Source organism: Pipistrellus hanaki (genome assembly GCF_964339955.1).
Source record: "Pipistrellus hanaki genome assembly, chromosome: 5".
NCBI lineage: Eukaryota > Metazoa > Chordata > Mammalia > Chiroptera > Vespertilionidae > Pipistrellus > Pipistrellus hanaki.
The window spans coordinates 79,642,243-79,664,860 of NC_140507.1; the positions used below are offsets into that span (position 1 = coordinate 79,642,243).

At 48.9% G+C, this 22,618-nt stretch overlaps 1 protein-coding gene across 6 annotated transcripts; it reads left to right on the forward strand.

Moving 5' to 3' along the window:
* LOC311623620 (cytochrome P450 4F3-like) lies at window positions 1-21,676 on the forward strand. 6 transcript variants are annotated; one of them, XM_084885963.1, is made up of 13 exons: window positions 15-82; window positions 534-732; window positions 5,578-5,722; window positions 7,343-7,396; window positions 7,489-7,616; window positions 9,268-9,389; window positions 9,844-10,114; window positions 10,455-10,521; window positions 10,712-10,841; window positions 14,864-14,997; window positions 15,081-15,145; window positions 15,307-15,389; window positions 16,541-21,676. In XM_084885963.1, the coding sequence occupies exons 2-13, from the start codon at window positions 535-537 to the stop codon at window positions 16,746-16,748; spliced, it is 1,605 nt and encodes a 534-aa protein (XP_084742089.1). In that variant the 5' UTR covers window positions 15-82; window position 534; the 3' UTR covers window positions 16,749-21,676. The 6 variants fall into 6 exon arrangements, with proteins under 6 accessions (XP_084742087.1, XP_084742089.1, XP_084742085.1 ...); XM_084885959.1 differs by having other exon boundaries at window positions 43-82; window positions 501-732; XM_084885961.1 differs by lacking the exon at window positions 5,578-5,722 and having other exon boundaries at window positions 1-82.
* Window positions 21,677-22,618: the final 942 nt, after the last annotated feature.

The following is a 22,618-nucleotide window of genomic DNA, read 5'->3' on the forward strand; positions in this document are numbered from 1 at the left end:
AGAGTTCAGAGGTCGGCCAGGAACAAAGTCCTTCTAGGAGGAGGGTGAGGAGATCAAGTAGGACTAAGTGCTCCTGCAGAAGGTACTAGGCAGAGGCTGACTGGCCTGAGAGCCTTGGCCTGGGGTGGGGAGGGCCGCTGGTCTCTGCAATTGCAGCTCCTGGGAGCAAGCTGGCCGGGGATGGTGGTTTCCTTGTAACTGGAGCCGCCGCTGGCAACCTCCCACAGGCTAATTCTTGTTGGGCGTTTCTTCATTAGTCTTTCTCTTTCTCCCTTCCCCTTCTCTCCGTGTCCCTGTCTCTCTCCCTCTCTGTCTCTCTCTCTCTATCTGCCTCTCTTTCCCTCTCCCTCTGAATTTCCCTGGCTCTCCCTTCCCTTCTGAGGCCCATGCCCTGTCATCTGCCCCTTTCTCTCTGTAGGCGGGTCTCTGCCCCTGAGCTTCCCTCTGTAGGCGGGTCTCTGCCCCTGAGCTTCCTCATTATGGTCTGGTCCCCGTCCTAGGCCTCAGGAGCTCACCCTCTGCCTGCCCTGCAGGATGCTGCAGCTGAGCCTGTCCTGGCTGGGACTGGGGCCGCTGGCAACCTCCCCGTGGCTACTCCTGCTGCTGCTGGGAGCCTCTTGGCTCCTGGCCCGCTTCCTGGCCTGGATCTACACTATCTATGACAACTCTCATCGCCTCCGATGTTTCCCGCAGCCCCCAAAGCGGAACTGGTTTTGGGGTCACATGGGCATGGTGAGTGTGGGCATTAGGGCAAGGCTCGGGTATCTGGGTAGATGTGTTACCTATGAGTTTGGGTTCTTGTCTTCAGATACAAAAGAATTTAGATCAGGGACACTCGTAAAAGCAAAGGCAGATTTACTGGGGGAGGAAGAGAACACAGAGATAAGGTCCCAGGTTCTGCACCCCAAATGTGGGGCTTAGGGGCTTTAGGACTTGAGAACCCAGAAATTCCTGGGTCAACCAATCAGGGAGTAGGTTAGCAGGCTTTTCCTCTTCTGAAGAAACACTGATACCCAGGTATATGTCAGTGAAGTGGAGCATTCTGGGATTGTGCAGCACTTATTATGGGATGTAGGAAGGGACTTTCCAACTGGGGATTGAGTTTGTCCCTATGGTTGGTAGCTTAGCTTTAGAGCTGAAAAAGAAACTAAAAGAAGTCTGGGTAGTTCCCAGACCATTGCTTCATAATTATCTAGTGATAACTGTCAAGGATCTGGTAGGGCTTGCAATTTTGGGGAACATTTTATTCTACCGTTTCAGGTGGACTCCCCGAAGGGTTGGACATGGGGCTCAGAAGTTGGGCTGGGGTCTAGGACAGCAGAGAAGTGAGGGAGCCCTCTTCCCTCACTTCATCACCAGGCTCATTGCTCTCCTCAGTGCACTCCATGTCCCCAAAGCTTTCCTTTTGTTACCCTTCCTCACCCCAAACCCCCTTCTGCTTGTCTGTCCCCATCAGTGCTCCTCTGAGGGTTGCCCAGGGTGCACTGCACAGAGCCAGGCCTCCTGGTGTCCCACAGTCTCCACTGCTGCACCTGGGGCCCCCTCCAGGTCCCCTCACTGCCTGGCTCATCTCTGTCGGCCTCAGGCCTGTGTCTGCTCCTCTCTTGACCGCTGCTTCCCCAAAGGAATTAACTATGACCTCTGCCCTCTCCCCCCTCCCCCCAGGAGCACAGCTGGGCATGAAAAAAGATGTGGGCAGTCTCTCCTCCTCTCCTTCCTCAGGCTCTTTGCTTATCTTGGCTCCCACTCCCCAGGTATATCAATGGGCCCCATTGTCCAAGGAGTCCCTGTGTGTGGCCTTTGCCCTTATGGCCAACTTCCTGGGATGGGGCTCTCGGCCCCCTTCCCCATTCCTAGCCTTTTCCCAGGAGGCCCTTTGTCCAGGCTGCATCCACCCCCTATTGCCACAGTCACACTTTGGACTCTGTCGTCACTGGTGAAGGCACTACCTCCAAAGCCACTGGTCGGAGTATTGCATCCTCTGACCAGAACCCCCTCTTCCTTCCAGCTTCTTTCTTCCACTCCATCTTTGAGGCCACCAGAATGTCCCTTCTACGTCCCGGCCCAACAGCTTCCTTCGGACCCTACTTCCTTGGACATGTTTAGCTTCAGTTCCATCCTCTGCATGTGGGCAGCAGTCTCTAGCCAATTGAAGTTGCCATCCTGGCTCTGGAAAACCTCTGCTTGCTTGAGCTCAATCCCCACACCCTCCAATCTTTCCCAACGATGATGCTAGAGGAGGTCGTGAAACTGGACAAAAGGGTGTCCGCTGAACCCCCACTCATTCCAGTGCGATCCAACCTGCACGGAACCTCCCGTCTGCGTGCTCTTCGGTCTCCTCCTGGACAAAGGCTTGTCTTGCCTCCTTTCCTCCATTTCCCCACTGGAACCTCACCTGCTGTAGTCTGGTCCACTCTGACCAGGCTCCTCTGAGATGAATAGGAACTTCAGGCCCCTAAATCCTTTCTCATCCACCTCCAAGCAACTCTGACCTTGCTGACTGCTCTGTCACATTGCAAATTCCCTTTTCTCTTGGTTCTAGCACAAGTCCCTGCCCGAGTCCTTACCTCCATGTGATTCCTCTATCTCCAGTCCCAGCTCTTCCTTCATCCTACCTTTCCATATGGGGATTCACCCAGAGTCCTAACCCTCCTCTCCCAAGGCTACCTCCTTACTAAGGGCTTCACATCTTGAGGAGACCATCATAAGTAAGTTCCAAGTTCACATTTCTCCTGAGTTGGAGGCTCTATGCCCAGCCCCTTCCTCCCCTCCTCATATGGTGGAGATGTCTCATAAAGACCTCATGTCACCACGTTGTAGTTGAAATCACGGCTCCATCCCCAATCCTAATCCCCACCATGGGTGTAGTTCATCATTCAGTTATCCACATCCATACTTTAGGGCCCCCTGGCCCCTCTCTTCTCTCACCTACACATCTGGCCCTTCATCACACCTGGCTGTGGTGCCCCCACTGCCTTTCCTCAGTTTGCCCCTGTCTGAATCCTCCTGCCACCCCTGGCTCCATCCACCATCCTCCTTATCTGGAAGCCTCACCCTGCTCCCTCTCTGATCTCCTTTGTTTCCTGTCATCATTTCTCTCTCTTTAACCTTGAAGAGACTTTTCTGAAATTGAGTTTAGATCATGACTTTTCTTGGCTAAAAACTGATGACTGCCTATCACTCTGAAGATAAAGAATAAATGTTGCCTGCCTTCACCAGTCCCTCCCACACTCTGCAGACACCCAGAGCTCCTGCATTAGCTCCTCAATGAGCCTAGCCATTCCTACTCCAGGGCCTTTGCTCATGCTGCTCTTTGGATGGAAGGACTTTTCTTGGGGTTGCCTGGTCAATTCCTCCCATTTTCAGCTCAAATGTAACTTCCTTCTAGAAACCGTCCTTGACCCCCTGACCTTGACTTCTGACTTGGCCTTGCTCACACGTAAACAGTTAATGGTCCAATTATTTGTTTCCCATTCCTCTTCCTCATTAGATAGTGTAACTGGGGGTAGACACAAGATCTGTAGTGCCCATGCCAGGAACTGATATACAGTAGGCAGCTAATAAATATTTGATGATGTCACGGTGGAGGCCATGTGCTAGGCCTGGATGAACTTGCAATCACCTTTCTTGGTTGTCCAAGGCTGAAGGGATGTGCGACCAACTCCTCTCCTCCCCTCTTCCTCCCAGCTTATCACAGAACAGGATGTCCTAAGCTCATCAAGGAACAGAAGGTCCCAAGCTCACCATGAAGATTCTGGGTCTTAGAATGATCTTAGGGAGCCCTGGAGGCAGTGGGCATGTTATACAGTTTCCGCAGTTCTGACTCCCCCTCCAAGGGCTGGGATGTGGAGGATGGCCTTGGGCACTCTGCCCTCTTCCAGTCCCTCAGCTGGTGAGTGGAGTCACGCTTCCTCTCCGGAGCGATCTTATCAAGTGCCTCCTCAAGTCCTTGGAGAGCAGGTCCACAGTGAAAACAACTTATTTCACCTACCTGGAGCCCTGGGCACTTGTTCGGCTCTGATGGGGCATTCCATTCAGAGGGACTGGAGAGGTCACCTCACCAGGAGGTGATCTGCCCTCCTTCCCATTTTGGGGGACATGGCTTCAGTTTCTCATTTGTAAATGATATAATTAATGGGCGTGTCCATAGCTTCTGGAGAGATAGATAAACAGGACATACTATGAGAGATGATGGGTGGATAGATAAATATAGATAGATAATAGACAGACAAAAGATGATGGATGGATGGATAGATAACTAGATGATGGATGGATGGATATATAGATATATTGGTGACTAGATGATGGATGGGTAAATGGTAGATGGATGAATAGATAGATGATAGATTATGGATAGAAAGATGATAGATGATAGATAAATTGATTGATAGACTGATAGATATATAGATTATATAGGTAGAAAATAGATTGATAGTTATGTAGAGATAGATGATAGACAGATAGATGATGGATAGATAGATGGATGGATATAGATAAATACATACCTATATGCATGTACACATATATACAAATAGAAGATAGATGTACCTGCATCTGTGTTTGTACTTATTTCTTTTACTCCCTCTGTTTACCTGTATCTCTGTGTGTTCCTCTCTCTGTCTCTCTCTCACTCTTTCTCTCTTTCTTTTTTTTATTTTTAACATTTATTTTATTGATTTCAGAGAGGAACGGAGAAGGAAAGAGAGATAGAAACATCAATAATGAGAGAGAATCACTGATTGGCTGCTTCCTGCATGCCCCCCACTGTGGACCAAGCCTGTAGCCTCAGCATATGCCCTTTACCAGAATTGAACTTGGGACCCTTCAGTCTGCAGGCTGTTGCTCTGTCCACTGAGCCAAACTGGTTAGAGCATCTTCCTCTGTTTCTTTGCTTTTATTTCTCTGCCTATTTCTCCAATTCCCCATCTGTTTCTCCTCATCTCCATATCATGCATGGCCCCCCAGTCCCCTCAGAACCAATTCCCTGCCTCTACCCACTCTTGGTGCCCTGCTTGATCTGCTCTCTGTTCCACCTTTTCTCTGTTTCTCACCCATTTCACTCTAGCTGCCCGGAATTCCCTCTTGCTGCTCAGAGCCAGGTGCTGGCTCTCTCACTTCCAGGCTTTTGAGTGGGCTATTCCTTCCTATCTATTTATCATCTCTCTCTCCCTCTCTCTCTCTCTCTCTCTCTCCCTCTCTCTCTCTCTCTCTCTCTCTCTCTCTCTCTCTCTCTCTCTCTCTCTGTCATCTACCATCTATCTATCATATATCTTCTATTTATCTCATCTATCTATCTATCTATCTATCTATCTATCTATCTATCTATCTATCTCCTAAAGAAACTGAGAGATAAAGAGAATGAGGGGACAGGGAGAGGCATATAGGTAGACAGACACACAAAAAGATCTGAGACCAACAAAGAGAAGCTGACTTAGTGAGGTAGAGATGGGTGTAGACCAATAATCCAGGCAGAAGGAGTTAAGGAGTTAGTAGGATATGGTAAGTAGGGGGTACAGTGGGAAGTTGTTGCATCTGAGGCCCCCTGTCAGGCCTTGCCTCATCCCCATCCATTCCCAGGTGAAGAGCAATGAGGAGGGCTTGCGGCTGATCGAGGAGCTGGGCCACCATTTCCGTGACATCCACCTCTGGTGGATGGGGCCTTTCTACCCTATCCTGCGGCTAGTTCACCCTAAGTATGTGGCCCCCCTGCTCCAGGCCCCAGGTATCTCTCCCAGGAGCCCCCAACCCTAGCCTCTCCCTTGCCTCTGCTCCCAGCCTTTCCCACCCCTTCCCACCCTTGACAGGCCAGGTTGAGCAGGAGAATGGGCAATGTTGACAGAGTCCATGACTGTGACACTAATCTGTTGGGTGACTCTGGAAAGGTCCCTGACTCTCTCTAGTTGACAGTCTCTTTCAGGCTTGAGTGGCAGAAACTCAACATTGTAGGTCTGAGTAAAGAAAGCAGAACTATTGACTGGAAAGCTCAGCGAGAGTTGTCTTCAGGTATGGCTGGATCCAGGTCTTCAAACAATGCCATTGGAAATCTGTCTTCATCTCATAGTTCTGTGTTCTTCTGTGTTATAGCTCAACTGGCCTGGAGAAGTGAGCTCATTCCCAGGAAAGTTTGCAGGGTTCTTTAAATTGGCCTGGCTTGGGTTCCAGGGACCAGTCCCTCATCTAATCACTGTGACTTGGTTGCTAAGGCTCAGAGACATATGCTTAGCTCTGGAGTGGAGGATGGGTTGGCATGGCTGCCCTCCTAATTACTTGGATTGAGAGTGGAGGAGGGATGGGGTCCTGGTTCCAGGAGAAGGGGATGGACACTGGACAGGTAAGTACCAGATGTCCATCCACCAGCAACCTTGATAGGTGGGCATTTCCTGGGTGAGGAATCAGGCTCGCAGAGGCATAGTGACTTCTCAAGACCACAGAGCATGCTGAAGTTTTCCTCTTAGCCCTGTATGTTTTCAGCTGCCCTAGCTGCCTCTGATGGGAGGAATCCTAAGCTAGAAGGTGATTTGGGATGAGAGGACCAATGGCCAGACTATTGTAGGGGAAGATCCACCAGACCCCAGGTTGGTGAGCTGTGTCTGGTTGGTCTTGGGGGGCTGGTCTGGAGGGAGTAGTGGCAGTTCTTCGTGGTGAGTGGAGCTCAGTGTCTGGGAGGGGCAGCACCCTCTTGTCCCTTTAAGAACAGAGGAACGCCTGACTTAGCACTTAATGTTGTGTGTAAGATAGAGGAGAATACTGAGAAAGTCTGGGTCATACCTGAGTCATGTCTGAGACATTAATGGGACCACATTTAAGTCCTAACTGGGGCCTGTTTGTGGGACATACTGAGGTCATGTCAGATTGTCTTTGGATCCGTGTCAGAGCATGCTGTATTATGTCAGGGCATGGCATCCATGTTGGAGTCATGTCAGGATATGTTAAAACATGGTTGAGCTGTGTCAGATGTCCTAAGAGATGTCAGAGAGTGCTGGGGACAGAAAGGGTGTCCTAGGTCACTGTAAAGGTATTTTGTAGAGTTCTGGACTGTGCTAGGGTATGTAGAACATGTTGGATCCATGTTAAGGTGTGTTGAAGCATGTTGTGTCATGTTATGGTGAGTCTAAGCATGTAGGACTGTGTCTTTGGGCTCTGCCTTTACTCTGATCTGTGTTGCAGCCTGATCTGGTCCTCCTGTGGCTCCCCACTCCTCACTATTTCCTCTGCCTTTGTCCCATTCCTGCCATGATGGGTTTGGAGGGGGAATGCAGACCTCTGGTTCTTAGCCTCCTCCCTTACTCAAAGTCCCTCTCCTCCCCCTTCCATTGCTCCTGATGGATCTCATTCATGTCAGCTGCCGTCGCACCCAAGGACATGGTATTCTATAGCTTCATGAAGCCCTGGCTGGGTGAGTAACTGAGGGTGGAGCAGGTTGGGGACACCCTTGGGGGACCAGGAGAAGGTCCTACCTTGCCCACTCCCCGTGGCTGCCTCTGCCAGGGGATGGGCTTCTGCTGAGTGCTGGTGACAAGTGGAGCCACCACCGCCGCCTGCTGACCCCCGCCTTCCACTTTGAAATCTTGAAGCCCTACATGAAGATCTTCAACAAGAGCACAGACATCATGCACGTGAGTTCTTAAACCCAGGGACCCAGGTGGAGCCTTGGAAAAGGAGGAGTGGCCTCAGGCATGTATGGTCTGATGTCCCTGCTGTATTGGGGGTCAAGATGATGTAATGAAATCATATTCCTGGCACTAGTGCTCAGAAAGGCTTTAGTATCCAGTCTGCTCACTGAAACACTCTAAATTCAAAATGGTAACGATAAAGACTGAATAGTGGCTTTTTTTTTCATTTCATAACATCTTAAAACTTATGGATTTGAAAAAAAATATTTGTTATTGCTCATGCGGTGATGGGTCAGTTGAGTAGTTCCTCTTGTCTTAGCTGGAACTGCCCAGTGTCTGTGGTCATGGCTGGGTTCAGTAGACAGCTCTGCTGGTCCAGGCTCAGCTCTGTCACATGTTTGGGGCTTAGCTTGCTGTTGGCTGGTCTAGGATGGCATTTGCCTTTCATTTTCTAGTAGGCTAGCTGACTAGGGACTACATTCCAAGAGAACAAGCAGAAACATGTAGTACTTGAAGCCTAGTTTTAGAATCAGCACATCATCATTTCCATCTTCTTCTATTGGCTGAAGCAAGTCCCACATCCAGCTCAGATTCCAGAGGTTCTCCCTCCTAATGGAAGAACTGCAGTGTCTCATTGCAAAGGATGAAGAGATAGGGAGGGACAAAGAATTGGAAACTTTTTTTTGCAGTCACTTGCCTCTGTGATAATGATGAAGATGATAATGATAGCTAACGGTTACTTCACACTTACTGAATACAAAAAAATGATGAGCCAATTCCATTGCATATGTTGTATAATTTAATTTTAACAACCATGCGAGGTAGAGATAATTATTATGACCACTTTACAGGTGATGGAACAGAAGGTCAGAGAAATTAGGGAGTTGCCCAAATTCACAAAGCTAATAAGTGAGCTATGAGTGGTGAATCAAGAATTTTAATTTAGCCTGACTGAGTCAGTGATTGAGCATCAACCTATTAACCAGGAGGTCCCAATTCGATTCCCAGTCAGGGAACATGCCTAGGTTGTGGGCTTGATCCCCAGTGTGGGGTGTGCAGGAGGCAGCTGATCAGTGATTCTCTTTCAACATTGATGCTTCTATCTCTCTCTCCCTTCCTCTCTGAAATCAATAAAAAAATATTTAAAAAAAAGAATATTAAGCTGGTCTGTCTGACACAAAAACAGGTTCTCTTAAGCTTACTGAAGATTTGACAGTTGGAACCTAGAGAAGGACAATGATATTTAAAAAAAAATATATATATTTTTATTGATTTCAGAGAGGAAGGGAAAAGGAGAGAGAGAAACATCAATAATGAAAGAGAATCATCCATCGGCTGCCTCCTGCACGCCTCACACTGGGGACTGAGCCCACAACCCGGGCATGTGCCCTTGACTGGAATCAAACCTGGGATCCCCCTAGTCCCCAAGCTGATGCTCCATTCACTGAGCCAAACCAGCCAGGGCAGGACAATGATCTTAAACCCAAGTATCCTGACTCCCATCCCATGGGTCACTCCTACTCAAGTCTGGTCCTCCCCGGGGATGGGTGCCTGGGGCAGAGGACCAACAGGCAGGGTCTGAGGGCTCCGTCCAGGTGGTTGGGGTTGGAGAAGGGCTCAGGGGAGCCCCAGCTATATCCCTTTCTCTGTCCAGGCCAAGTGGAAGCGCCTGGCCTCAGAGGGCAGCACCCGCTTGGACATGTTTGAGCACATCAGCCTCATGACCCTGGACAGTCTGCAGAAATGTGTCTTCAGTTTTGACAGCAATTGCCAGGAGTGAGTCTCTCCCCAGAGCCTGGGAGCATGCACCAAGGGCCCAAGGGGGTAGATGGAGGGGGATTCTGAGCAGGGCAATCCTAAGGGCCTTCCTGGAGGGGGTGGGTCAGGGCTGGACATCGAAGGACAAGGGGGAGGGAAATGAGAAAGAGCCATCCCTTCAGGTAGATAGACCCGTTCGCTAAAGGCCATGAATCTGGAATGAGCAGCGTGGGTGAAACAGTGAGGAGAAGTGAAGTGAGAGGGCTTAGCAGGGGTGAGATCGGAAGAGAGGAGATGAGCGTGATTCCTAAGCTTTGCCTTGGGGTCTAGGACACGTAGCGGCTCACAGAGACAGAAGCATGTTTGGAAGACATCCTTTTCTGGAGTGGACGTGGTCTTGGGTTCTGGCTTGGGAGGGCCTCCCAGGGTTTCATGTGTGTTAGGAGCTGCTTTTTCTGGCCCGGTCCTGCAGGAGGCCCAGCGAATATATTGCTGCCATCTTGGAGCTCAGTGCCCTGGTGACAAAGCGGGCCCAGCAGATATTCTTGCACCTGGACTTCCTGTACTACCTCACCCCCGACGGGTGGCGCTTCCGCCGGGCCTGCCGCCTGGTGCACAAGTTCACAGACGCCGTCATCCGGGAGCGGCGGCGCATCCTCACAAGACAGGGTTCCCACGCCTTTCTCAAAGCCAAGGCCAAGGCCAGGACTCTGGACTTCATTGATGTGCTCCTGCTGGCCAAGGTGGGCTTCTCTGGGGTCCGAATTCAAGAGGTAGAACGGACATTGACTTCAAATGTCAGACGGGAGAGCTCGGACTTGAAGCAGAGGGCACCGGGGAGCCACGGAGGGTGCTTGAGGAGGGGGAGGAGGGGGTCAGAGAGAAGCTGTAAACACGACGGTAGAAGGCTGTCTGGAAGGAGAACACAGGAGGCAGGAGGCCAGAGAGAGAACACGTGTGGGGTGTGCTCTGGAGATGAAGAGGGGAGGACCCTGTGTGGACGATGGACCTCCGGGGGCTATTTCAGGTTAGACACACATCCTCAGGGCCTGTGTGACTTGAGGCATCTTGTCCTTTCTCAAGGATGAAAACGGGAAGGGGCTGTCAGATGAGGACATCCGAGCTGAGGCTGACACCTTCATGTTTGAGGGTAAGGGTCCTGGTGTGGGATTCCAGTGGGGGAGGGGTCTCTCTATCCCAGGGACCTGGCAGGTGGGTCCTGATTCACCCCACCCTGCCCGATCCTCCCCACCCTCCCTGAGGGCCTTACTATGAGGGCACGGCCCACCCTCTGGCGCTGCGGTAGCCCAGAGACCCCAGCCCGTCTGACCGCCTCCCAGGCCATGACACCACCGCCAGTGGCCTCTCCTGGGTCCTGTACAACCTCGCGAGGCACCCGGAATACCAGGAGCGCTGCCGGCAGGAGGTGCAACAGCTGCTGGGCAACCGTGAGCCTCCAGAGATCGAATGGTGAGTGCGGGTCCTTCCGGGTGCTCCTCTGACGGGCTCTGCCCCCAAAGTGGGGGAGAGGGAAGATCTTTTTGCAGATTCTGTCACCACTGTGTCCTCCCATTTAGTGGGAACGGAAGCAGAGGCCAGAGGCAGGGTCTGGTACCCAGCCTGGATAGCAGGGAAACAAGTTACAGGCTTTTGGGACAGAAAGATCTGAGTGTGTCCACATTTATTGCCCCACAAACTTGCTAGGTGACTTCAATAAAATCAGTTTCCTTTTCTGAAGGCTGCTTTTCGCCTCTAATGTGTGTGTGTGTGTGTGTGTGTGTGTGTGTGTGTGTGTGTGTCTCCCACTACAGGGCTGCTTGGAGAATTGCAGCAGTGTGGAAAACATGGCACCCAGAGGTGTTCAGTAAATGAAGGTCTCCTTCCTTCCCTTGCATTTCTGCCTGAAGTTGCAATTTCCCCCCCAAAGACCTCAACTCCCCTTAATTTTTGCTCTTTCTTTTTGAACCCCTCACTTAATCATCTATTCCAGGGATTCCCAAGAAATCTTTAGGGGAAAAAATTACCCATGTTTTCATTCAGCAAATACGCCCACACCGCCTGTCCCTTCCCAACTCAGTGTCTGGTCCCACCCGAGTCCTGCCTGGACAAGGCTGGGGCTGGGAGATATGAATTCACCACACCGAGTGAACAGTGCTCCTGGCCAGGGGGACAGCTTGTGGAAAGGCCAGGCAGAAGCAAGCAGGAGTGAGCCTGGCATATTGGTTGGGGGTTGGAGGGTGGGGACAGGTGGAGGTGGCTGGATCCTTCTGACATAGAGGGACTCCTGATGGGGCTGCCCTGGTAATGGGAGCCCTCCTTGGAGTGCTTTGGAAACTATGTTAAGGGTGACCAATGGAGTGTTACTTCAATTCTTTGGGAAGTCAATCCTATTTAATAAAAGAGTAATATGCAGATTGACCATCACTCCAACACACAAGATGGCTGCCTCCATGTGGTCAAAGATCCTGTCCCCATGTGGACACAAGATGGCCACCACAAGATGGCCAGCAGGGGAGGGCAGTTGAGAGGGACCAGGCCTGCAAGAGAGGACAGTTGTGTGTGTGTGTGGGGGACCAGGCCTGCAGTGGAGAGCAGTTTGAGGTGATCAACCCTGCAGGGGAGGGCAGTTAGGGGTGACCAGACTGGCAGAGGAGGGAAGTTGGGGGCAAACAGGATGGCAGGGGAGCAGTTAGACATCAATCAGGTTGGCATAGGAGTGGTTAGGGGGTGATCAGGCTTGCAGGCAGAAGCGGTTAGGGGCAATCAGGAAGGCAGGCAGGTGAGCAGTTGGGAGCCAGCAGTCCTGGATTGTGAGGGATGTCCCACTGCCCATTTAGGTGGGATTGGGCCTAAATGGGCAGTTGGACATCCCTGAGGGACAATCTCCTCCCCGCACGAATTTCTGACCGGGCCTCAAGTATTGGATAAAAGGTAAAAGTGGGCAGGGATGCTACTATTAGAGTCTCATTGGTCAGGCAGCGGTAGCCACCTGCTCAGTCATTGGCTAGGGGCTGCCCAGGTAAGTGTGGCCTTGGTGTGAATGCTGCAGCAGGGCTCAGAGACCTATAGCTTGAGGCTGTCAGCTAGTTGTAAAACAGACTCTTTCCTGAAGGGCGAACCATGACTAACATAGGGCAATGGGGAGCCATGGGAGATGTTTGAGCAGTGGAGAGACAGGCCAGATGTGGGCCTTAGAAATATCTCTCTGCAGCTACAGAGGCAAACTGAAGGGGACGAGCCAGGCCCTGGGGGAGATTCTAGGCCAAGGGCTGAGGGTTGGAAAGGAGATATTGGACGGGAGAAACATTTTTGAGGCAGTATCCTCAACTTTAAGGCTTTGCTCAGCACAGCAGTCCTGTGAGGTGGAGAAACGTTTTTCTCCCAACATCAAAAGATTATGTACTTGGTGAAATTCAAATAGTACAAAATGGTTTACAGTGAATATGAGCCTTCATCTCTTTTTCTCTCAGCTTTATGGAGATATAATGGACATATAACACTGTGTACTAGTAAGTTCAAGGTGTACAATGCAATGATTTATGTGTATATTAGAGGCCCAGTGCATGAATTCATGCACCCATAGAGTCCCTCAGCCTGGCCTGGGGGATCAGGCTGAAACTGGCTTTCCAACATCTTCTGAGGGGTCCTGGATTGTGAGAGGGTCCAGGCCAGCCCAAGAGACCCCACCGGTGCACAGCTGGGGAGGGATGGGGGAGGTTGGCCAGCCTGGAGGGACTGGGGAAGGACTCCTTGGTGTGTCTGGTTCCTCTTGCTCAGTCCTGATAGGACTCTTGCTCAGTCCTAGCAGCAAGCTAGGGTGGAGCGACTGCCCCCTGGTGGTCAGTGCACATCATAGCGAGTGGTTGAGTAAACCTTAGCATATCATAAACATACTATTCTTTGATTGGTTGAACCTCCAGCCAGTTGACCAGACACTTAGCATATTAGGCTTTTATTATAAAGGATTACACAATAGTGCAATAAATTGGTTAACATGCTCATCACCTTATATAGGGAGTAGATGAGGATCCGGTTCATTTCATTTCCACATCATTGGTTGTCTGAGCACCTTCTATCTAACATCCATCTATTGCCAGGGAATTGTGAGGTCTCCTTTACCAAGTGCTAAATTTGCACTTATTGATTTGTGGTCTCTGAGCTTTCTGTTCTGTCCCATGGGCGTTTCCTGGTCTTGCAACAATGCCACACTGGTGGTTTTTAAAAAAATTTAATTTATTTTTTTATTACTGCATTTTTGTGATGGATTTTAATATCTGGTAGGTTGAGTTCTCTTAATGAACTTTAATTCTTTCAAAATGGATGATATAACCAAGTTCCCCAAAACCACAAGTAGATTTTTATCGGATTGCATGAAATATATTGATTCATTTAGATGGAATGGACACTTTCATAGTAGGTCGTCCAACCTTAGAGTGTGGAGTGGATCTTAATTATACAAATAATCTTCTAAGTCCATCATAGAGAGATGTGCTAAGGTAATGATATAATTTAAAAAGCTTCTTGCCGAAACCAGTTTGACTCAGTGAATAGAGCGTCGGCCTGCTGACTGAAAGGTCCCAGGTTTGATTCCGGTCAAGGGCATGTACCTTGGTTGCAGGCATATCCCCAGTGGGGGGTGTGCAAGAGGCAGCTAATCAATGATTCTCTCTCATCAATGTTTCTAACTCTCTATACCTATCTTCTTTCTGTCTGTAAAAAAATCAATAAATTGTATTTAAAAAAATAAAATAAAGAGCTTCTTATGCAAATGTACTAATGTTTTTAAGAATACCATATGAATGTTGTATTTTGTTCGAAATGGTTCTAAAAATACCAGCCTACATTGTCTTTATTATTCTTATTCTTTTTTTTAAAAAAAAATTTCTTTATTGATTTCAGAGAAGAAAGGAGAAGAGACAGAAACATCAATGATGAGAGAGAATTATTGATCAGCTGCTTCTTGCACACTCCCCACTGGGGATTGAACCCATAACCCAGGCATGTGTCCTTGGCTGAAATCGAACCTGGGACCCTTCAGTCCAAAGGCTGAGGCTCTATCCACTGAACCAAGCTGGCTAGGGCTGGCTAGGGCTATTCTATTTTAAATAAAATTTTAAATTGATTTCTCAGAGAGAGAAAGGGACAGGGAGAGAGAGAATCATCAACGATGAGAGAGGATCATAGATCAACTGCCTCCTGCACACCCCACACTGGGGATGAAGCCCACAACCCCGGTATGTGCCCTGACTGGGAATTGAACCGTGACCTTCTGGTTCATAGGTCAAGGCTCAACCACTGAGCCACACCGGCTGGGTCAGCCTACATTTTCTTTAGCAACTTTTGTGATTTCGACTTTCTGATGCTTACATCTGTGGTTCACCTGGAATTTATTTTGGTCTAGGAGTGTGGTGGAGAGGAGTATGGGGGGGCGGGGGGCAGGAGGGCTGGGGTGCCTGGTTTTGCGGGGAGTGGATAACTGTGTGGGTTTTTAGGGACGACCTGGCCCAGCTGCCCTTCCTGACCATGTGCATCAAGGAGAGCCTGCGCCTGCACCCCCCGGTCACCGTCATCTCCCGCTGCTGCACCCAGGACGTCTTGCTTCCCGATGGCAGGGTCATCCCCAAAGGTGCTGGCCGTGACAGGGGGAGAGGGGTGGAAGTCCCACCAGCCGGGACCTTGTTTCTGACCGCCCCGTCCTCCCCCGCATAGGAAACATCTGTGTCATCAGCATCTTCGGGGTTCATCACAACCCGTCAGTCTGGCCGAACCCTGAGGTGCTGCCCCTCCCCCTTCCATCCTGGGACCTGGTGATGGGGAGGGGTCCTGACCCGGGACATCAGACACGCCCCATCCGTTGTGTCCACGTGCTTTTTTGGGGGATGTCTGGGTGTCCCGAGAACCCCCATCCAGCACGCCTGCCCCTCTCCGCCCCCAGGTATACAACCCCTTCCGCTTCGACCCTGAAACACCCCAGAAGAGGTCACCTCTGGCATTTATTCCCTTCTCAGTGGGGCCCAGGTGAGCCAGCGAGTGTTGGGGCAGGGTGGGGGTGGGTGGTAGGGTGGGGCGTGGCCTAAGGATGGTGAGGCTCCGCAGCTGTTGCCTGGGGTTTCCAGGAGCTCTTCCTCCTCCTCCTCCTCTTCCTCTCCTCCTCCTCCTCCTCCTCCTCCTCCTCCTCCTCCTCCTCCTCCTCCTCCTTCTTCTTCTTCTCCTCCTCCTTCTCCTCCTCCTCCTCCTCCTCCTCCTCCTCCTCCTCCTCCTCCTCCTCCTCCTCCTCCTTCTTCTTCTTCTCCTCCTCCTTCTCCTCCTCCTCCTCCTCCTCCTCCTCCTCCTCCTCCTCCTCCTCCTCCTCCTCCTCCTCCTCCTTCTTCTTCTTCTTCTTCTTCTTCTTCTTCTTCTTCTTCTTTTAAATTTCTTTATTGATTATGGTGTCACATAATTGTCCTCATCCTCCCATTCCCATCTCAAACCCCTCCCCATGTATGCCCACCCCTTTGTCCATATCCTCTGGTTAGGCTTATATGCAGGCACTCAAGTTCTTTGGTTGATATCTCCCCTTTGCCCCACCCTCCCCTACCTTCCCTCTGAGGCCTGACAGTCTGATCGCTGCTTCTCTGTCTCCAGGTTTGTTTCTGTTCATCAATTTATGTTGTTCATTATTTCCCCTAGATGCGTTAGATCATGTGATAGAAGGAATTCCCTTATAAGGACCGAAACTGAGACAAGCCATAATAGTTATGCTGAGAGGCAAATGAATCAGTCTGTAGTGAGTTCCTTTCTGGGCCAACAGTTCTTTTGAGTCCCCATTTCAATGTCAAACAGTTCCTTATGTGTACATGTCAGCCATGGTATTTCAGATCTGGTTGGTAGACAAATGGTGTTGATGCAGTTCTGACCGTCTCTGGTTTGGTCCTGGGCATCCCCCTTCTTCTTCTTCTTCTTCTTTTTTTTTTTAATGTTTTATTTATTTCATTATTATTTTTTAAAATTTCTTTATTGATTAAGGTATCACATATTTGTCCTCATCCCCCCATCCCCATCCCCCACCCCTCCCCATTCATGCCCCTACCCCCCTGTTGTCCTTGACCACTGTAGCCCCCTTCTTTATCCCTGACGGCGGCAGTGGGGTCCCGGGCACCCTCTGAACCCCGCCTCCCCCTCGCCCACAGGAACTGCATCGGGCAGACGTTCGCCATGGCCGAGATGAAGGTGGTGCTGGCGCTCACGCTGCTGCGCTTCCGCGTCCTGTGCGACGAGACCGCGCCGCGCAGGAAGCCCGAGCTCATCCTGCGCGCGGAGGGCGGCCTGTGGCTGCGGGTGGAGCCGCTGCGCGCGGACCCGCCCCAACCCTGCACACCGCCCCTCGCAGATTCCTAGGAGAAAACCCAGCTGTCACCACCCCTGCTGCAGCCCCACTGAGAGCCAAGGCTGCGGGGACCCAGGGCGGGGGCGTGGCTGGGTGAAGGGGGCTGGTGTCTCCAGCAGACCACAGGGCCCACACCAATCGAACCGCGGGTTCTCCCTGAGCCCACGCCTGGACTTGATAGCGTGGGTAATGGGGAGCCCCCGGGAGGTGTTTCAGCAGGAAGGAGCCAGGCGGAAGGACGGATCCACGGGGCACATTTGGGGCCCTGAGTCACACAGGAGGACCCAACGTGACACCACGCACACTGGCCATGCTGACCTCAGTTCTGACCTCCTAACATACCCAGGCCTTTCTCACTCAGGATCCTTCCCAATGTCTCTGGGGTCACTCTGTTACACTGTTTACTTCAACAGAACAAGCCTGATGGCCTTATCCTTTGTGCCTGATCATTGCCATAACCGTATCTGTTATGTTGTCCGTTGTTTCTGCTGGTTTTAAAGCATAGGGTCAGTATTCTTGCGTGTCTAGTTATCTTTTCCTGGATCGTGGCTATCATATTCGAAATAATATTGGTGGAATTTGGAGAAGGCAGCTTTCTGTGAGAAGAATCCTGGGAGCTCTGCTGGTTGAGGATTATCTTAAAGGAGAGGCCCGATGCACAAATTTGTCGGGTCCCTCAGCCTGGCCTGCGGGATCCGGCCACGACTGGCTCTCAGACATCCCTCGAGGGGTCCCAGATTGTGAGAGGGCGCAGGCCAGGCTGAGGGACCCCACAGGTGCAAGATCATGCAAGATCTGGGCAGGGAGGGAGGAGGGAGGCAGGCCAGCCAGGGAGGTACCTCAGGAGGGCTCCAGGGCATGTCTGGCCTGTCTTGCTCAGTCCTAATTGGCCGGACCCCAGCAGCAAGCTAACCAGTCAGAGCGTCTGCCCTCTGGTGGTCAGTGCATGTCATAGAGAGCGATTGAGTGCCCTTAGCATATCATTAGCATATTATGCTTGATTGGTTGAATAGATGACTGGACACTTAACATATTAGGCTTTTATTATATAGGATGAAGTTCAAGATTTTTATGCCCAAGGTTACTAAAGCACTTGCTGGTTCTTTCATTTCTGTCTGCTCTCACCCTAAGAGGTGTAGTTTTTTGAGGTCTCCACTATGTGAGGAGAATCTTCTCACAATTTCCCCTTCTTATGCAATCCTGGACTTTGATTTTTCTTCCCCTACCGGATAATCAAAGCAGAATTTCACATTTTCCTGACTTGGGAAATGCTTCCAGAACAAAAGTATAATTGATGTTCATTTTATCTCTAGGTTTCTATTTTCATCTAGCAGTTTCTTTATACTTCTTTACCATCTTTTCATGTCATTTATTCATTTAAGAAATTGAAAAAATACCCAGCATTAAGAGTTGTTTTTTAAAAAGCGGATCCAAATAACCTGGCTTGTCATTAATAGAGAAAGAGAGAAGTCTCAATTGGGAGTCTGAATAGTCAGGATCCAGTTATTACTTCGGGGTGATAACTGTCTTTAGGTGTGTGGAGTTACAGACCACTAAAGCCCACGTCAGGATTTAAGGGAGAGGATTGCACGTCACCCCAAGATGCTGGACCTTGAGGCAAATGGAGGGAGCAGGTGGATGGAGTTGACTCCCTTGGTAATGTTGTGTGTTCCTTGTATAGGAAGAATGACACACAATGGATGTTTTTCTTGTTGTTGAGGATGTTTTTTTCCATTGATTTTTAGAGAGGATGGAGGAAGGATAAGGGACACAGAGAGAAACATCAATATGAAAGAAACACATCAGTTGGTTGCCTTCCTCAGACGCCTTGACCAGGGCTGGGATTGAGCCTGTAACCCAGGTGTGTGCTCTTGACCAGAATCGAACCCTTTGTTCTGTGCCCAAAGCTCTAACCACTAAGCAAAACTTGCTAGGGCCACACTGCATGTTTTGATAGTCAACAGGATGGACTGTGTCTGAGATGGCTAATTGTGTATCCTGATATCCACTTCCACCCTCTTGGAATCCCTAGTTTTTAGCCAGGTGGAAGGCAGGCTGAAGTATAGGTTATTGCTGAAAGCTTTTCTTGAAGCTGGATTGGTTAAATGGCCATGTCCTGTCCCATATGGAGAAATCAAAGATTATGTGGTCATTCTGGAAGCCTTCTTTAAGAGAAATCTGGAACACTGTCTCTACCCAGTCCTCCACCTTCCTCCTCCTGCTGCATACAGCATTGATGGGGTGCTGGAGCTCCATCTTGGATCATGAGGACAGGACGACTCTTTAATGAAGGTGGAGTAGGTAGCTGGAACAGTCAGGGTCTGATGACCCTGGACCCACCACGCCCCAGAGCTATGCTCCCACGGTCACAATCCCAGTCTGCTGTTTACTAGCTGTTTAGCTTGGGGAACAGCATTTCTCTCTCTAAGCCTCAGTTCTTTTACTATCTCTCTCTATAAAAGCCTAAGTGACCATCCAACCAGGAGTTATGATGTGCACTGACCACCAGGGGGCAGATGCTCGACATAGGAACTGCTGAGCTGCAGTGACTTGGCAGCTGTGGTTCTCAGGTGACATACCTGGAACCAGAGAGGAGGGAGCCTGATTCCAAGGTGCATCACCTGAGAACCACTCTCTCACAATCCAGGACCCCTCGGGGGATGTCGGAGAGCTGGTTTTGGCCCAATCCCCGCAGGTCAGGCCAAAGGACCCCACCTGCCAGAGGGACCCTAGTCACTCTGCAGATGCCCTTTGAGCCCTGGGGGAGGGATGGCAGGAGGTTGGCTCCAGGGCATATCTGGCTCATCTCTCCTAGTCCTGCCCCACTGGCCATCTTCTAATTTTTCCTTTCAATGTGAACAAATCTGTGCACCGGGCCTCTAGTATAACAATAACCACTTGATCGCCCTGTTGTGGCGATAGAATAATTAAGCACAACAACACGAGGAGTCATTATCTGGTAAGCTCCAGTCCTTCGTGAGGACTAACTTCCTCCTTTTCTTCTCTTTTTGCATCACATTCCAACATTTGAATTCTTTTAAAGTCATAAAAGTTAAATTTAAGTTTTTGGAAATGTGGCAACTACTGGTAAAGAAAACTATCATTAGAAAATTCAGTAAATTTAAAATACCTGTGGCTATGTCTGAGAAATTACAAGTCTTTGATGTGAAGCTGGTCTGCAGCAAGGAACTGGAAAAAGCACTTTTCTTCCCCCCTCTTCCCCTCCCCCGCACCCCCTCAAAGATGCATGACCTGGACTTTATTTTGTCCTAGATGTTCTGGGAAATGGAGGTCTCATGGGTCTGCAATAGTGAGAGGAACATGGAAGGGAGGCGGGGCGAGCCCTCCTTCAGCATCTGGGACAGTGGCCACCCCAGGACTTGCTCCTCTCTGGTGGGTGGAGGTGGGGGAGGGGGTTGGGAGAGGGGGATTCCAGGAAACAAGTGTCAGAGCTTTTCAGGGCCCACAGATTGGGACCCAATAGGCTTACTGGCTGAAAGAAAGAAAGAGAGAGAGAGAGAGAGAGAGAGAGAGAGAGAGAGAGAGGAACACTGCAACATGGAATGATCAAATATTTAATATAATCAAAGCTGAAAAATCACATCTTTTCTTTGCCTTTTTGTCCTTAATTAAAATATTTTTTTCTTATTCCCATAATGATACATTTTCACAGAAGAAAATACAAATAGAAAAAGTAAGAAATAAAAATGATATTCATAGCACTAATCCAACCGTGCCAAAATAATCACTGTTAACATTATCTGACATGTACTTATTACATCTATACATGTGTAATCCTTATACAAGTAAACCCTAATTTACATCTAAACGTATTACATTTACATGTAATCTTCAGTTTAAAAATTCTATTTCATTGGCTAACAAGAACTCAAAGGGATGCTCAACATGACTATTCATAAGAAAATGCAAATGGAAACTACAACGTGATCCCCGTCACATTCACTAGGATGGAAAGAATCTAAAGAGGGGGAAATAAGTGTTAGTGAAGATGTGGAGTAACTAAAACCCTTATGTATTGCAGTGGGAATGCATGCAGCCACTATGGAAAACAGTTTGGTGATTCCTCAATAAATTTAACCTAAAATTACTATATGATCCACCAATCCCATGCCCACGTTTACACCCAAAAGAATTGAAAATGGGTGTTGAACCACGGCCAGGTGGCTCAGTTGGTTGGAGTGGACTCCAAAAGCCGTGTGGTTTCAATTCCTGGTCAGGACACATACCTAAGTTTCGGGTTCAATCCTTGGTCAGGGAGCCAATAGGAAGAAACCCATTGATATTTCTCTCTCACATCAATGCTTCTCTCTCTCTCTCTCTCTCTCTCTCTCTCTCTCTCTCTTTCTAAAAAATCAATAGAAACATATCCTCATTTGTAAAAAAAAAAAAAAAAAAAAAAAAGGAAGAAAAAAAAAAAAAGAAACAAGAGAAATTGGATTTTGAGATAAAAGCTTGCACTTGGATGTTCATAGTGGCACCATTCACATTTGCCCAGAGTTGGATATTTGGGAAACAATCTAAATATCTATGACCATGTGAATGGATAAACAAAAGGTGGTACATTCACAACAAGGAACACTGATGAGTCAATGAGGAAGAAAGCACCCTGTTGGTTGTCAGGGGCCAGGAGGGGTAATGAGAAGAAGTAAGCTAATAGGGACGGGGTTTTCTTTTCACGTGATAAAAACATCTTAGAGCTACATAGCGGGGGTAGTTGCACTATTCTGTGAATGGACTAAATGCACAAAATTGCACACTTTATAATGGTTAAGATGGTATATTTTAAGTTATGTGTATTTTATCTTAAAACAAAAAGCTATTTTATCATACTGATACATCTTTGTTAATCTACTATTGTGAACATCTTTCTATAACACTAAATCATCTTTCCATGACATAATAACATAAATTCTTAAGTGCTAAGTGTTCAAGCCATTCGTTTTTATTTCTTACAAAAGATGGCATTATGTTAGAAAATAATTGAAAAGTTTGTTGGTGGGAATGCAGACTGGTGCATTCACTGTGGAAAGCAGTATGGAGTTACATGAAAAAATTAAAAGTGGAACTGCCTCATGACCCAGCCATTCCACTTCTGGGAATTTATCTGAAGAAATCTGAAACATGAATTCAAAAGAATATACTGTATGCACCCCTATGCTCATTGCAGCATTATTCACAGCCAAGATTTGGAAGCAGCTGAAGTAGATGAGTGGGTAAAACAGCTGTGGGACATTTACCCAAAGGAACACCACACTGCTGTAAAAAGGAAAACTCTACCCTTTGTGGTAGCAGGGATGGATCTGGAGAACATTATGCTAAGTGAAATAAGCCAGTCAGAGATATCACTTGTGTGTGAAATTTAGTGAACAAACTGAACTACCAAGCAAAATAGAGACAGACTCATAGACAGAGACAGGCGGACAGCTCTGTTGGGGGTAGGGTGTTGGGAGTGGGTGGAGGGATTGAGCAGAGAAGAAAAAAAGAGAGATCTCTTGGACATGGACGACGGTGTGATGATTGCAGTGGAGATGCGGGGCGTGGAGGTGGAAGAGAGCATAGAAGGGATCAATGGTGATGGGGAAAATAAAATAAAATAAAAATTTAATAAAAATATTTGACTCACTTTTCAAGAATTCTCTTCATGCACATAGATAACTGAAGCTATCACTCTCCATTATATGGAGTTACTGTCAATGAAATAACATTTTTATAGTAATAGATACACATATATTCATGTAAGAGATGGGCGTGGTTACAAACCGTTCACAGAACATGGATGGCGTGGGGACTCCTCGGACGCTGCAGGGTTTGGTCTTATTAGTAGAAGTGGAGTGCTGAGAAGGGAGAAGGTGACACATCA

What these genes read in the sequence shown, in the direction of transcription:
- LOC311623620 (XM_084885964.1), top strand. Translation starts at nt 535, where the DNA reads ATGCTGCAGCTGAGCCTGTCCTGGCTGGGACTGGGGCCGCTGGCAACC. An exon ending in AGAGCACAGACATCATGCAC is followed by an intron (nt 7,617 to 9,267) that starts GTGAGTTCTTAA and finishes TTCTCTGTCCAG; the next exon opens with GCCAAGTGGAAGCGCCTGGC. An exon ending in TGACACCTTCATGTTTGAGG is followed by an intron (nt 10,522 to 10,711) that starts GTAAGGGTCCTG and finishes ACCGCCTCCCAG; the next exon opens with GCCATGACACCACCGCCAGT.